Source organism: Leuresthes tenuis, unplaced genomic scaffold, assembly GCF_036924035.1.
Source record: "Leuresthes tenuis unplaced genomic scaffold, fLeuTen1.0.hap1 SCAF_15, whole genome shotgun sequence".
Taxonomy (NCBI): domain Eukaryota; kingdom Metazoa; phylum Chordata; class Actinopteri; order Atheriniformes; family Atherinopsidae; genus Leuresthes; species Leuresthes tenuis.
In genome coordinates this window covers 29,707,609-29,721,747 of record NW_027325369.1, presented here as the reverse complement: position 1 = coordinate 29,721,747, position 14,139 = coordinate 29,707,609, and the positions used below count along the sequence as shown (strand labels likewise).

The following is a 14,139-nucleotide window of genomic DNA, read 5'->3' as shown; positions in this document are numbered from 1 at the left end:
AATGTTTTAAGGACACACTGCACACCATGCTGAGATATGCCAAGTTTTCAGCTGATAGCTCTTTGGGAATCACCTTGTTGCTGCAGAAATCCTATTTTCTGTCTGTCAAACTGTGTTATCTTTGCTGTTTTTCATAGATGCAACTAAAGAAATGTGAACAAATAATATGTCTCTGTGACAGTGGACTGAAAATGAGTAAAAAAAACAGCTAATGCCCAAAAGAAAGCCTGGAGAACTATTGCTCAAGACCACTTTAAAAGAAAACAAGAAAGTCTGGCTGCTTGGAAGCAAAATATAAAGAAATGAGGGCTTGGTCAGGACTCTTGTGTACATTTCAAATTCATCAATAAAAATTAAACATGAAAAAATATGTATCTGATTATGTATATATAGTATAATCAATTTCACCCTTTTGTTAGAGTTACTTAGTATTCATTACTGCATTGTACTCAATACAAACCGTAGATTCACTTGGTAACTTGGTACTTTTTCCTCAAGTAGCCACAAAATGTTTTCTTTCTATAAATTATTTTAAGTATCGATTAACACAGGAGGCTTATTTCTACTGATAAATAACTCATATTATGCAAAATACCTGAAAAAAAGTGTAATAGATACAGATAATGAAATATCTAAATATTCCTCCCAAAGAAAAAGGAGCTCATAACAGTATCTCACAGATAATGTGCCTCCTTTTTCTGAGAAAACCTTTAAATAATGAATTAAATATGTTTTTTTTTCCAAGAACGTTTTTCTTATATTCCCACAGATGAAATTTGTTTTGTTAAGAAACTCAAGAAGGTGGAAGTCGGGATTAATTCAGAAGGACAGAGGGAAAATAGCTGGACAACAGCGCCCCCATGTGGCCAGATACTGAAACAACATATAAATCCCCACCTGGAAACCACATGGATACAATAGTTCATATTATTGTTTAAATTACTTGGGATATCGACGAATTCTATACCTGAAGACTGACTTTTTAAAATTATAACCCCTTATATAATTTATGATTTATCAAGGTAGGGATCAGGATAAAATAAATCTTTGGATAAGAGTTAAATCTTTGTTTTTCGTCACCACTCAGCATAAAACAACGTGTCCATGTGAAATCAGATCAAAGTCAAAGTCATAGTTTGCCATGAAATCTTTCTAACTTGAATCCGGTGGCAGCTAAAAGGATCTCGAAAAAATTATCAGTTTGACACGGGAGACAAATGGATTTTCATCACGCTGTTGCGGGAGACATTTTTTAACAGGCAGAAACCATTAAGCAGAGCTTTAACTGAGCTTGAAATCCTCTGATGTCAGTCAGAGGTGAAGAGAAGACCTCCCCAAACCATAATTCTCCGTTAATCATTGGATGTTTCACGCACACGGTAGCACCCAATGTTCTTTCTCCAGCCACAAATATGTCGATACAGAGATGATATAACAAGACAACGTGTGGCTCTCATTATTCGACTAATGAGCTGTCTCCATGGCAGTCTGATCTGTCAGCCAATGAAGCGAGCAGTCCCTGTGCAGAGGGAGGGGGGTGGGAACGTGGCCCAGGGTCAGCCAGGCGGCGGCTTACGACGAGAGGCCGGCATTCAGCACTTAACGCTGGGAAGAGCTCATTAAAGTGTCATTTTTGCCCAATATGCTCGCATGTGTCGAAGAGGCCAATCAGCCATACTGTCCCCATCTCAGGAGAATGACTTCCATCCATCACTGACAGCTATATGATGATATTAGCAGGTGTTTACTGATAGGCCATTCAGAGGAAGACAAATGGAGATCCTAACATCCCTCTCTCAGTCATTTTCCATTCAGACTCATTCCTAATGGGGTCACAGGGGCAGCAGATTTGTCCCGGTATGTATTAGAAGAGGAAGCAGGCATCAGCCCATCAAAGGGTTTAAACACTGACAGAAAATCACAATTATTCAGCCTGACATGTGTCACATGATGAGAGGTACGGAGACTTAGTCAGGTTGCAAATGAGGATCATCGCACCACCTTATTTTTAGGTTTTAGAGTTTCTTGGCAACATCTAGTGAGTGAATAAGACATAAAGTCATTTTCTTTTAATTGGGTAAACACCTACTGCATCCAGCTGTGATATAGAGTGCAGAAAGAAGCAGGACAAACTGCTTCCAAAGCACAGAGAAGTATCATTATCACACCAGGACTGATCGAAATCAATACACATGATTGTAGCCAGTCACACAATCAATAAACCAATCAGACTTTATTGATATAGCACATTAAAACAAATCAAAGGTACTGAAAGTACTTTACAAATGACATGCAGAGGGATTTTGGAGACTAATGCACTCATTTATGAATAAAAAAAGTTGATAAATCAAATTCATAATGTAATTTACTATTTACACGACTATAGATTAATTTAGGAAAACACAACTTATTGTACAGACACATTTAACGAGGTAAAACAGTGCAATGTTTGAAAAAAAGACGAGAAAATATGACTAAAAACAAAAAATATCGAAGATAAAGTAAAACCCCAAGTCCAAAAAAAGATGGAACGCAGAATAAAATGTGAATAAAAACAAATTGCAATGATTAGCCAATATTTTGTTCAGGGTCTAACATTTAAAACATATCTGATGTTGAAAATGAGGAAATTTACCATTTCATGAAAAATATGAGCTCATCTTCAGTTTGTGGCTGGAAAAAGCTGGAAAAGTAAACCATGCTAAAAAGAAAACAGGTCAGTAACACACTGGGTTAAAAAAAAAAGAGCACCTTAAGGAGGCAGAGTCTCCCAGAAGTGAAGATGCTTTGCTAAAGTCTACAAATCCAGAATAATATTCCTCAACGTGAAGTTGTGAAGACCTCAGACCTTTTCATGTTGTATTTTATCGTTCATTTATTCATATTTGTTGCGGTTTTACTGTCTTTTATTGATGTTTCAGTTGTAAGTTTTATTTAACTGTAAAACACTTTGTTGTTTTACAATTAAATTCAGCTTTGTGATGCCAAATTTAGATTTATTTATTAAATTGTTGAACAAAATTGCAAAATAAGGCCAATATTTTAGCATAAAGAACACAATTTACTGTGAATATTGTAAAATTTAAGTTGTGGAGGCGGTTAAAATACAAATGTAGTGTTTTTATTCTTTATAACTTCTTTATGCACATCAGTACATATCTAATTAGATTTACACAGTATAATAAACAAAAACCAAAATAAACCTTAAATTAACCTTGTGCTTATGTGGAATACAGCCTTTAATTAGAAACTGATTTCAGCCACAAAAATAAGATAGAAGGCATTTTATTCCAGAGATTTCTGTCAGATTTAAACATCTGTTGCCTTGAAACAGCACAAAGGATTTTTATAAAGTGGGAACAGCAGCACCAACTGTGTAATTATACTTTTAAGATGTGAAACCCTTCAGTGTCCTGCTCAACACTTTGATTGAGCACATTTTTCAGTGACTATACTGCAACTTATCGAAAATTTGTGAAAGAAAACCTACTTAAACAAACTCTATCCCTCAGTTTAGGTGTGTAACACTGTAAGAAAGTGTATATTATGAGGGATTTTTGTGTAAAAAACACTGATTTTAGCTTATTATAGCCTCGAAGAATTAAAAAAAATGTCTCTTTGCCTTTTCACGCACAAAATAGTGATCTTTGACCTAATTTTGAGCACCTGCACTGACAAAAAATCCAAATGAAATGCTCCAAATTCACAAGAGACCTGTAGACTGAGAATATATCTGTCAACGCTGGCAAAGTTATAGACATATAATGTTTCCAAGTATATTTGAACCCTTAAACGTCAGTAATTAAGGCATCCGACGTAGATGTACATAAATGAGTTGAAATCATGATTTAGTGTTTTTCTGAATAATACTGATCCGTTTCAGTGGAAACAAATGTGTCTCCAGAAGATCCCAATCAGTGACAAAACATCTGGAATTAAAGTGAACCTAAAATCTGGATGTTTTCTGCCGAACACCGACGCAAACAGCCGTCCCGTCCCCAGCTCCCACAGCGGTGTTTATGTGTGCGTCTGTGTGTTTGTAATGGAATCTGCTGGACTGTGCTGACTGACTCTCCATCGGACCCTGCTGTAATTACACCACTCATCGTCTGGGCCAGCCAGCCACACTAGGGCCGCTGTTCCCCACCTCGTGTTTTGGATGTAAACTTATAGCTTTGCCAACTCCTGCTTCCATGATACCCAGGACTCTAACTGGAAACAGTAAGCAAACACAGAGTCGGGTTTCTGCTGCGCGGCATATAAAAAATGACGAGACGCTCTCCTTCCTCTTTCTGCTCTTAATTTGGGCTTCGCAGGAGATATCAAATAGATTCATTCTGGCAGTAGAATGTTGTCGGGGAGGGAAAAAAGCTATGATTTCTGTTCTTCATTAAACATTTAGTTTCACTACAGGCTGCTCTTGGAGCCGAAGACAAAAAAACACATCCAGTCAATTCATCTTCGGTTGGTTTCGACAGGGAACATCTGTGCAACAGTTTCATAGCCCTCATTCTTTAAAAAAAGTTTTGTTTAGGAACTATATTTGTCATTCTGGCAGTGCCCCGGCCTTTCTCCTTGTTTGGTCCTTTTAATTTTCCATGTAACTTTCCTAATGTCTCCTCACGGCAAGGATTAATATTTCATGAAGAGCCCGAGGCTCTCCCTGGCCCACAGAGCACCTCGCTGTACACAGGGCACCAAAACAGAGGAGGAAGTGGACGTACAACCCAGCAACAGACAGCAGCTTGTTCTTTTTCTAAAAAAATAGATCCTCCACCTTCATCTTTGACATCATCTTCCCTGTCATCCCCCTCCGTCTCTTCCTCACACTCGCATCTAATTTTCCCCTTCAGTGCCCTCTGCTACAGCTCTGCCCTTTGTTTTCAGAAACACTTACTTTACGACGCATCCGATCATATAATTACATCTAACAAGTAAAGAAGAGACTTTATAAACAGCTATACCACAGTCAGTTTCCTCTAACAAGCCCCCAAGCCTTTTCTTTTTGTTTTACAGACAAGACGGGACTAAATTACTGTCTTCTTCACATCGTGCAGCTTAGATTTCTTGAAGAAAAGTGTCCACAGCCACAGAGGCAGCTCAAAAAGACGAGATATGTTTCCCACACTCACAGCCTCAGGAGGTTTAAAGGTGAAAACGTTTAAATGCACATTTAAGTTGGGCTACTTCACTGTACTATTATCCTTTTCTCAGTATAAATGACAGGAGGGGAATCAGTTCATTTCCTTTAGTATGCGAAATGCTTTTAACGTTCTCTTGAGCTACTTGGATGGTGATTTTGTCATATTAAACCGTGGTTATAAAGTCAGACTTTTATTAGAGCAGAGCGACAGTCTGGACATGTTTAAGGTGACGTGTCATTTTAACAGCCTGATTTTTTAGCTGCCTGACGAAAGCAGCTTTATTGAGAAAACAGCAACAACCTTAGTTTGTTCAGTATGACTCATAACAGCGTCCTGCAGAGGACAACAGAAGCAGATTTTATTCTCAAGGCTTCCATTCAAGAAGCAACAAAGTGCCCATAAGGAGGACGGATGGAGCAGCTCAACCATGAGCCTCTACCAAACTTTTCTAAGACAACTTTGTCACTTCCATCTTAGTTAGTTAGGAAATTATCACGTTTGTGCTCGATTTTGTACAGTTTCAGCCAGACAAACGTGTTTAAATGCACTTTAAAAGTCCAGTTTTGGTCAGATTAACTGCACTGAATGAGCAGAAGCAAAGTTGGTTAAGTCACGAGCAACATTATTAGTCAAATGCTACTTTTGACCAGATGATATTGACTGTATGGGGAAAGACAGCTGCTATATTTCATCCTGATGGGGGCAAAAAACAACTATCAAATAACATGGAAATCCATCCAACAGCTGAAACATATCAGCTGATTTTTAAGCGACTGGACACCTCATCTGGGAACCCTCTGTTCTCACTGTTGTGCCAGTCTGTCATGTGGACGTTAACGTGCAATTCATCAAAATAAAAAGAAAAGGGAAACTCTGACCTGGTTGTGAGATTTAAAGGCAAAGTAGAACATACATGCCCCAAAATGTTTCAGCAGTTTACCCAGTAGGTTGAGACACATTCCAGGTAATCGCTGCTGAAAAGACTGGGAAGGGATCACATGAATATTTTATAAATCCTTAAAAGGCTTAAAAAGATGCTCAGATGAGGTACCAACGTCTGCTGGAACGACAACCCAGCAAATCTCAAATGTGTGAAGAAATCTTTGTCAGCAGGTGACAAAGACCGAATGCACTGCATTAGATTCAAATACAGACATGATTCTGTGGAGGAAACACTCCTGAAAACCACGGTTCGAACTTTTCAAGGCAAGGAACAAAACAAGTTCCAGGAATGCAGCTGCTGCCTCCCGATGGAGAGGAAAACCATCCTGTGGTCTGACCACTCACAGTCTGAGATGGCTGTTGGAACTCACGGATGCTGCGTCTTAAAAAGGAGAGGAAAGCTCCATATTGTCATCAGTGCACATGTGCAACTTGCACAATGCTGCAGTAAAAAGGTTCAGCTGCCAAACTGTGCTCCCTGCAGTCCATCTGCATCTGAAAATCTGTTGTCGAATATTAACAGTATTAAAATGAGATTTTCAACTTTTCTAGTTAGAACAGTTGGTATCAAACTCAAATTACACATATTTGTTTGTGGTCTCAAGCAATAGTTCACCTGGCTTTCTGAAGCTCTTTCAAGGGTTTTCTTTGGACATTGGCTGCTTTTCCCCCTCATTTTCAGTCCAGTTCTTGTACCTGAACATTTTCAGAGGAATTCAGAGGTGTGTTTGTCTGTTAAGCCACTTAACTCTGACCTCTGAATCATTCAAGCATTCAAAAACAGCAAAGATAACACAGTTTGACAGACAGAAAATAAGATTTCTGCAGCAACAAGGTGATTCCCAAAGAGCTATTAGCTGAAAACTTGGCATATCTCAGCATGGTGTGCAGTGTGTCCTTAAAACATTTGAGGAAACTGGACAAGTGGAGGACAAAAGAAGAAGTGTCAGGCCTAAAAAACTATCTACAGCAGATGAACAGGATCTGAAAGTGATGTCCTTAAGAAAGAGGAAAAAATCCAGCAAAGACCTGACAGGACCTGAGAGATGCATCTGGACCTTCAGCTGATCCATCTACTGTTGGCCCAAGCCTCATCAGAAATGGTCTCCATGGAAGGGTGGCTGTCAAGAAGCCATTCTTAAGGAAGAGAAACAGGGAGAAAAGGCTGAGCTATGCCAAATGACACAAGAAGTGGACTGAAAATCAGTGGCAACAGGTCTTATGGAGGGATGAATCCTCCCCAGAGCCCAGACCTCAACATTATTGAAGCAGTGTGGGATCACCTGACAGAGAACGGAACAAAAGGCAGCCCACATCCAAAGAAGAGCTTTGGGATGTCCTTCAAGAAGCCTGGAGAACTATTCCTGAAGACTCCTTAAAGGAATGACAGAAAGCTTGTCTCAGAGGGTTCAGGCTGTGTTGGAGAATAAAGGAGCTCAGACCAGATATTCACCTGAACAAACGCTGTTCTTACTGTTTTCCTGGAAATACATAAAGAAATGAGGAGAGGCTCAAGTCCATTAAGGAGTTATTTGGAAAATGATTGCGCTCTGAATTCAAACATTTATTTTTATTTTTGGGAAACATGTTTGAAGACCAAATCCTCTGTCCTGTACCCTCCGTCTGGATTTCCCCCGTCCGGTCTCTGGTCCTCTGTCCTTCAGGTGTGGCCTGGACGTGACAGACAGCTGCCAGCGGTGGCCTGGTTTCACACCTTGGCTGTGCCCCCCCCCACACACCACACTCCACCCCACCAGCCTGGGAAACCACAGGCCACCAGGCTGGCGCCAGCCTGTACGGCTTAGAGCAGGGCAGCCGGCCCAATCAATACCTCTGCATTTCCTGTCCATTTGCTCAGGTCTCTTCATTAATAATTACTGCTTGGCGGAGCTTCAATGCTCTCGCTGGCTGGGCCAAGGGGAGAGGCTGGGTGACCTTTCCCCGCCCCTGGGTTGACTTGAATCACACACACAGGCATGAGGACCGGCATAATAAGGCAAACATCAATGACATTACTCCTGATTCACGTCCGTCCCACCTCTGCAGAGAGTATCACACCCAACTCTATAATATACTCAGCTCTTTGCAGCTTATCAGCAGCGGCACATACCTGGTAGAACATGACTTTGAGACATTTTTACAACTAATTTGGTGCAGCTCTACAATTTGGCAAAAAGCCACTACATCCAGCAGCTATGATTTCCAGCATCGTCTCTGCATTAACAAGCAGGGTGAACTGATCCTTCGAAACATGTGAAATGTTCCCAGAATAAGTGCTGCTTGGTGCATCATTTGCTGCTCATGGCACATTTTCCAGATGACTGTCACAATCCTTCAAAACATCTTAAATTATGTTCGGCCTGGTATGTGGCTCTGCAGATAAGGAAGGCTACAATAAACTGAAATTTTTGAAATGCAGCCTGGCGGGATGTTTCCTCTGTGCAGAAGAGGAGGAAGAGTATCAGAGCTGACAAAACGCCTGGCACGATGCAGAGGTAATGTGTCTTTATTTAACGGGGACCGTATTTTCCATGTTTCACACAGTTTCTCCAGACGTGAGCCAGCATCTGGACAGAAACAAGTTAATTCAGCTGTCGAGTGTCTCAGCCCTCCTCGGGGCTGCGCAGTGGTGCGCGCGTTTGTGCGTGTCCGGGTCAGAATTTGGTGATGGCGGAGGCGATGTTCTCCAGGGCGGATCGAGCCTCAGAGGAGGGGAAAGCCTGGATGGCCTCCAGCGCCTTGTTGCTATGGTAACAGCACAAGTCCACCGCCGAGCTCACGCCTTTCTCCGACTTAACCGCTGCCAAAAGCTGTGGATGAAAACACACATTAGTTTGTCATGTTTGTGTCAGTGCTGCCACGATCCAGCCGTCAACATAATAAACTGCAGAGAGCCAGAGAAAGTTAGCTTACTCTTAAAGAAAGAATAAAAAAATAGGGCTTTTCTTTCAATTACAGGAAACAAAACTGCGTGACAGGTTTGTGTCTGTGGAACCACTGAAGGCAGATTTCCACATTTAACTACAGGGGGAAATATCAGTCTCATCAGCCTTTTACATTAAAAATATGGCATTTCTTAGGTAAAATGAGGGTGAAGCTCAGAGCTCTTTTGTCTTCTCAGTTGAGTAATGATGGCTAAGTAAGCATTGAGACCGGCTCTCTGAAAACACACGCAACACAACATCATTTCAGATAAGACAAAGTGGAAGACATCAAGTCAAATCAGGCCAAACAGCAGCTTTAAGTTTACAGAAAGTGGATTTTAAAGCGTTCCTGCTGCCGTGCTGCGACATCATTTCGCTGAGGGCGTTTTGGCTCATGAATTCAGGAGGTGGAAAAGCCCCGTAGGTCTTCCTTCTGAAAAAACTGCAGGTGTCAAACTCCTTTTTATTTATTCAAAAATAAAGAAGAAAAATCCTCATGCAGCTCACCCCATCCTGTCTGCTAACCTCATTTTACCCTGCATTAACTTCACATCTCTTATTATCCCCCATCCTCCTGTTTGCACGTCACATTTAGTAAAGTTCTTTATACTTTACAAGCGGATTCTTCTGTATTTGCAGCCTCAAAACTCTCATGTTAAAAACTCTCTGATCTCATCAAAATTCAGGTATGAAAAGTGGATGTTGCAGAGAAAGATAATCCTAATTGTACCCAAACTGGACTTCAGATTTACAGGTGGAAAACTGGAAGAATAGCTGTACTTTGGGTGAGGATTGTTCCTGCAAATGTTTGTCATTTTGGTGTAAAATATTGAGAGGCACAGAAATCTTTGCAGTCGGACCAATACTGAGCGAGAGCACCATGACTGACAACTGCTAAACAGCTAAAATTTGAAGTAATAGAGCAATGATCAGGCTTCTCTCTTAGAAATCTTGTTAGAGGTAAGTTGTTACAGAAAAACAACAGAACAGACATTACAGAGGGCAGAAGAAACTGCCAAAGATGACTTCTTGATCCACCATCTATTTCTTATATATACAATTCTAATTAGCTCTAAAGTGAATATCTGGTCTGAGCTCCTTTATCCTCCAACACAGCCTGAACCCTCTGAGACAAGCTTTCTGTCATTTCTTTAAGGAGTCTTCAGGAATAGTTCTCCAGGCTTCTTGAAGGACATCCCAAAGCTCTTCTTTGGATGTGGGCTGCCTTTTGTTCCGTTCTCTGTCAGATGATCCCACACTGCTTCAATAATGTTGAGGTCCGGGCTCTGGGGAGGATTCATCCCTCCATAAGACCTGTTGCCACTGATTTTCAGTCCACTTCTTGTGTCATTTGGCATAGCTCAGCCTTTTCTCCCTGTTTCCCTTCCTTAAGAACGGCTTCTTGACAGCCACCCTTCCATGGAGCCCATTTCTGATGAGGCTTGGGCCAACAGTAGATGGATCAGCTGAAGGTCCAGATGCATCTCTCAGGTCCTGTCAGGTCACAGCTGGATTTTTCCTCTTTCTTAAGGACATCACTTTCAGATCCTGTTCATCTGCTGTAGATAGTTTTTTAGGCCTGACACTTCTTCTTTTGTCCTCCACTTGTCCAGTTTCCTCAAATGTTTTAAGGACACACTGCACACCATGCTGAGATATGCCAAGTTTTCAGCTAATAGCTCTTTGGGAATCACCTTGTTGCTGCAGAAATCCTATTTTCTGTCTGTCAAACTGTGTTTTCTTTGCCGTTTTTCATAGATGCAACTAAAGAAATGGGAACAAATGATGGGTCTTTGTGACAGGATGCTAGTAACAAAGTGCCTAAAGATCCAATTTAAAATGGCTTCTTTGCTAAGTTGTAGAGAGAGAGAGACAGGAAAGTGGGCAGAAATAAGGGCAGGACATGCATTAAAGGGTCACAGGTCAGGACTCCAACACCAGCTGCTGGTCACAGGTTTTTTAATCTCTATAATAAAAAGACTCTAAGTTAACTAAAATAAACGCTGTCTTCTGAAGTCATCACATAACAAAACAGGGGGTCCTGAAAGATGTGACACAACTAAAAGGAGGCATCCTTTCTGGTAACACCATTCTGAGCCTGTTGGTAGTAAAAACAGACACTCTTCTCTGTTATTACACTGTAGCTGCGGAGACTTTGGTGCCTTTCAGTACCTCACCACATGTCAGGGAAAATGGGATTAAAGAGATCCGATGATTTCCCTCCATAGCAGATGCTAAGTAGCCCCAATCATCATGAATTCAAATTATATTGAATGAAAGCAAAGATTTTAATTCCCTCCCCCGTCCTGCTCTCAGCTTTCCCCCCCACGTCCCCTCACCTCTTCTTCTCTGTAAAAACTTCTCTCCCCTTTTCGGCTGAAGGAGATTCTCTCACAATGCCACTGTCTCAGAGCCTCGGTGTCTCCTCCACAAATAGGCCTCTGTAACTAATCCTTCCTGCTCTGGTTTCAGACGGGACCAGATAACCCCCCCCATCCCGACACCGCCAGACCCCTTCTCTGTAGCTTCAGTGTCTTTTTGCACCCCGACCGGTCCCCTTCTTGCCTCACACATCGACTTTGGAAAGCTCATTTCTCAACTTCGATATGGGTTACAGTGAAAAGACATCCTGCTCGTTTCTGAAGCTGTTTCCTGATGGACTGCAGAGAGGAATAAGTGGTCAAATGCTGCTAAAGTTGTGACTTAACATCAGGAATAATTTTAGAGCAGCAAAATAAATGCAGAAGCAGAAAACGGGAAGCTTTGAGCTTACCTTTGAGTAATCCGGCTGGTTTCTTAAAGTTTTCGCCTTGATGAGAGGACAGAAAAGAAAGTTATTATCAGATATATTACTCAGAACGATTCTATTCAAGGCACATGGTAAAATCTGTCACTGTATCCGGTAACAATATCCGGCACACACGGGGATGAAACTGTCATCGCTGCTCCAGTTTCCAAATGCAATAAAGAAATTCATCCTTTGCGAAGCCTTTTATGTTGTAAAATCTATTTTTTCCTCAAGCACGAGTCCGATAAAAACTGATGAAAACTATTCCAAACTAAATAAAGTTTGCACGTAACATTTTAAAAAGTCCTGCTTTGGCAGAGCCGGTGCTCGGGTTGTAGCAACATGGGAGCGGGAACACGGATAAAGGGCTGGCAGTCTTTGGATGGCAGTTTTCAGTGAAAACGTCATTCTTATTTCTATGTGATTAATTAAAACTGTGTAACTTTTTTAATTTCCTCCAGTGGATCGCCTTAAATCTTAAAGGCTGAATGATATTTAAATTCTTCTCCGTTTGCAGTGAAATGAGGAGATGAAAGAGGATTTTGGAGGAAGTTTTGCTCCGTTACTCTACACACCTGGATTTCATGTTTCTGGGGTTCAATCTTGAGGCTTCTTCACCATGTGAGTAACGTTTCTGTCATCTACAAATGAAGGTTTGTTGGGCTTTACATCTTCACCCGTCATCTCGCCACTACTCACAATGACAAAATGACCTAATCTCCAAGGCCCAATCACAACCTCTCCCACTTCGCCCGTCTCTATTTTAGTCAGGTGTCCCTTTTCTGTTAAGTAATCGTGGTCTTCTGGCCCTTCATCACGGGTGTCATTTGAATGGCTCAATGACCCCGACAAAAATATGACACCAACTCAAATTGCTACAAATAAAAATGGAGGGAGTTTTATCGTCTTGGAGCCACATGTGAACCCTTTTATGCATGAACTAACAGCTGCTCTGGACATGTTGAACAGTATTGTGTAATTATTTCTGAAGCCTTTCGATTTAGACGGTGAGAACAGTTTACATGACACTGGAAAAAACTAATTATTGTTGTAAGACTTTAAAAAAGGCACGAAAACCTGTTTGTCCGACCGGTTGAGGGTGAAATCCCTCTTGCATGGACACGCTCAACTAGACTCAGATGAGCTCAGGCGCTCCAAAGCTGAACTTTGTTGCAAAAACGGTAGCGTTTAAGTGTATATTCATCCAGCTGAATCCCAAATAAAGCTGCTCTCATTAGCAGATCTTTCAGTTTCTTCTGTCAAACAGCTAAACACGTCAGTATTTGAGATTGAAAAGCAGCTCATGAAGGATTCGTTTCACCTCATGGTCAATACTGTCGCTCTGCTCTAATAGAATCCTGATTTTATAACAGCGTCATTAGACAAACCCAAGAATTCAGCTGTACTTATGTGTGAGATGATCTCCCACAGAGAAAATTAGAAGCAGTCTTGGACGTTTTCTCTCTCAGACGTGAGGCATTCGACGTACGTTGGTCAGTAAACTAATTCTGCCCTCGTGTATTTATACTGGGGCGAGGACAGCGGTCGAATTAAACGTCCGACTCGAGCTGAAACCGTAGCTCGACGAAACGATGTATATAATCGTGTGGTATGCTGATAGGACTGCCCTGTGTTCCCCACCCAATGACAGCTGGGATAGGCTCCAACCCCCCGTGACCCTAATTGGATTAAGCGGGCATAGAAAATGGATGGATGGATGTTATTGGACTGTATGTTCTGCACAGTTCTGTCTAAATATGATAAAACAGAAACTTACTGTCACTTCACTGTAAATTAAAGATAACGACACATCCAGTGATTAAAAAAAACACAGCATCAGACCTTCTGAGCTATACCTGTTGCAGCTGCTGATGCCACCTCTCTCTGCCGATGATCTGACGGTGGAAAACCACCGGGGCGGCGCTCAAACTGAACGACGTCGCCTCTCCCATCCCGCTCCTCACAAACGGCTGCAGGTCAGAGTTTAGCTACAGAGAGGCAGAGCACATGAGGAGTCAGCGACACTGTGATTCTGCTGTGTGACTTCCAGGCTGCCAATTAAACAAGCTCAGTGCTGAGAACGGCTGAGGCCACGTTCTGCCTGCCAACACTCAGAGATCCCACTAATGAGCGGTGAGGTGAATACATGGTGAAAGACACAACCGGCCTGATGAGGACAGATCTCCTTCAAAGACCTGATTTCTGCTTCCTCCCATGCTGAGATCCCCTGCAGCCGCTGAGGCCCCGCAGACAGGCAGCTACACGGCGTCTCGGCAGGGGAGGACGCACTACTACAGCACTGCGAGTGGGATCATTATGAATGACTTCACCAGCAAGATTC

General features: G+C 41.8%; 1 protein-coding gene across 1 annotated transcript in view; it reads right to left on the bottom strand.

Annotated features, from left to right (window-relative positions):
• Window positions 1–7,537: 7,537 nt before the first annotated feature.
• Window positions 7,538–14,139, bottom strand: part of pdss2 (prenyl (decaprenyl) diphosphate synthase, subunit 2) — a 29,325-nt gene continuing 22,723 nt past the window's right edge. The window contains exons 6-8 of the mRNA XM_072365528.1: window positions 13,655–13,786; window positions 11,784–11,819; window positions 7,538–8,896 (exon numbers count right to left, since the gene is read on the bottom strand). Coding sequence (XP_072221629.1) covers window positions 8,741–8,896; window positions 11,784–11,819; window positions 13,655–13,786 — 324 coding nt within the window. The 3' untranslated portion in view covers window positions 7,538–8,740. The remainder of the gene's footprint in view (window positions 8,897–11,783; window positions 11,820–13,654; window positions 13,787–14,139) is intronic.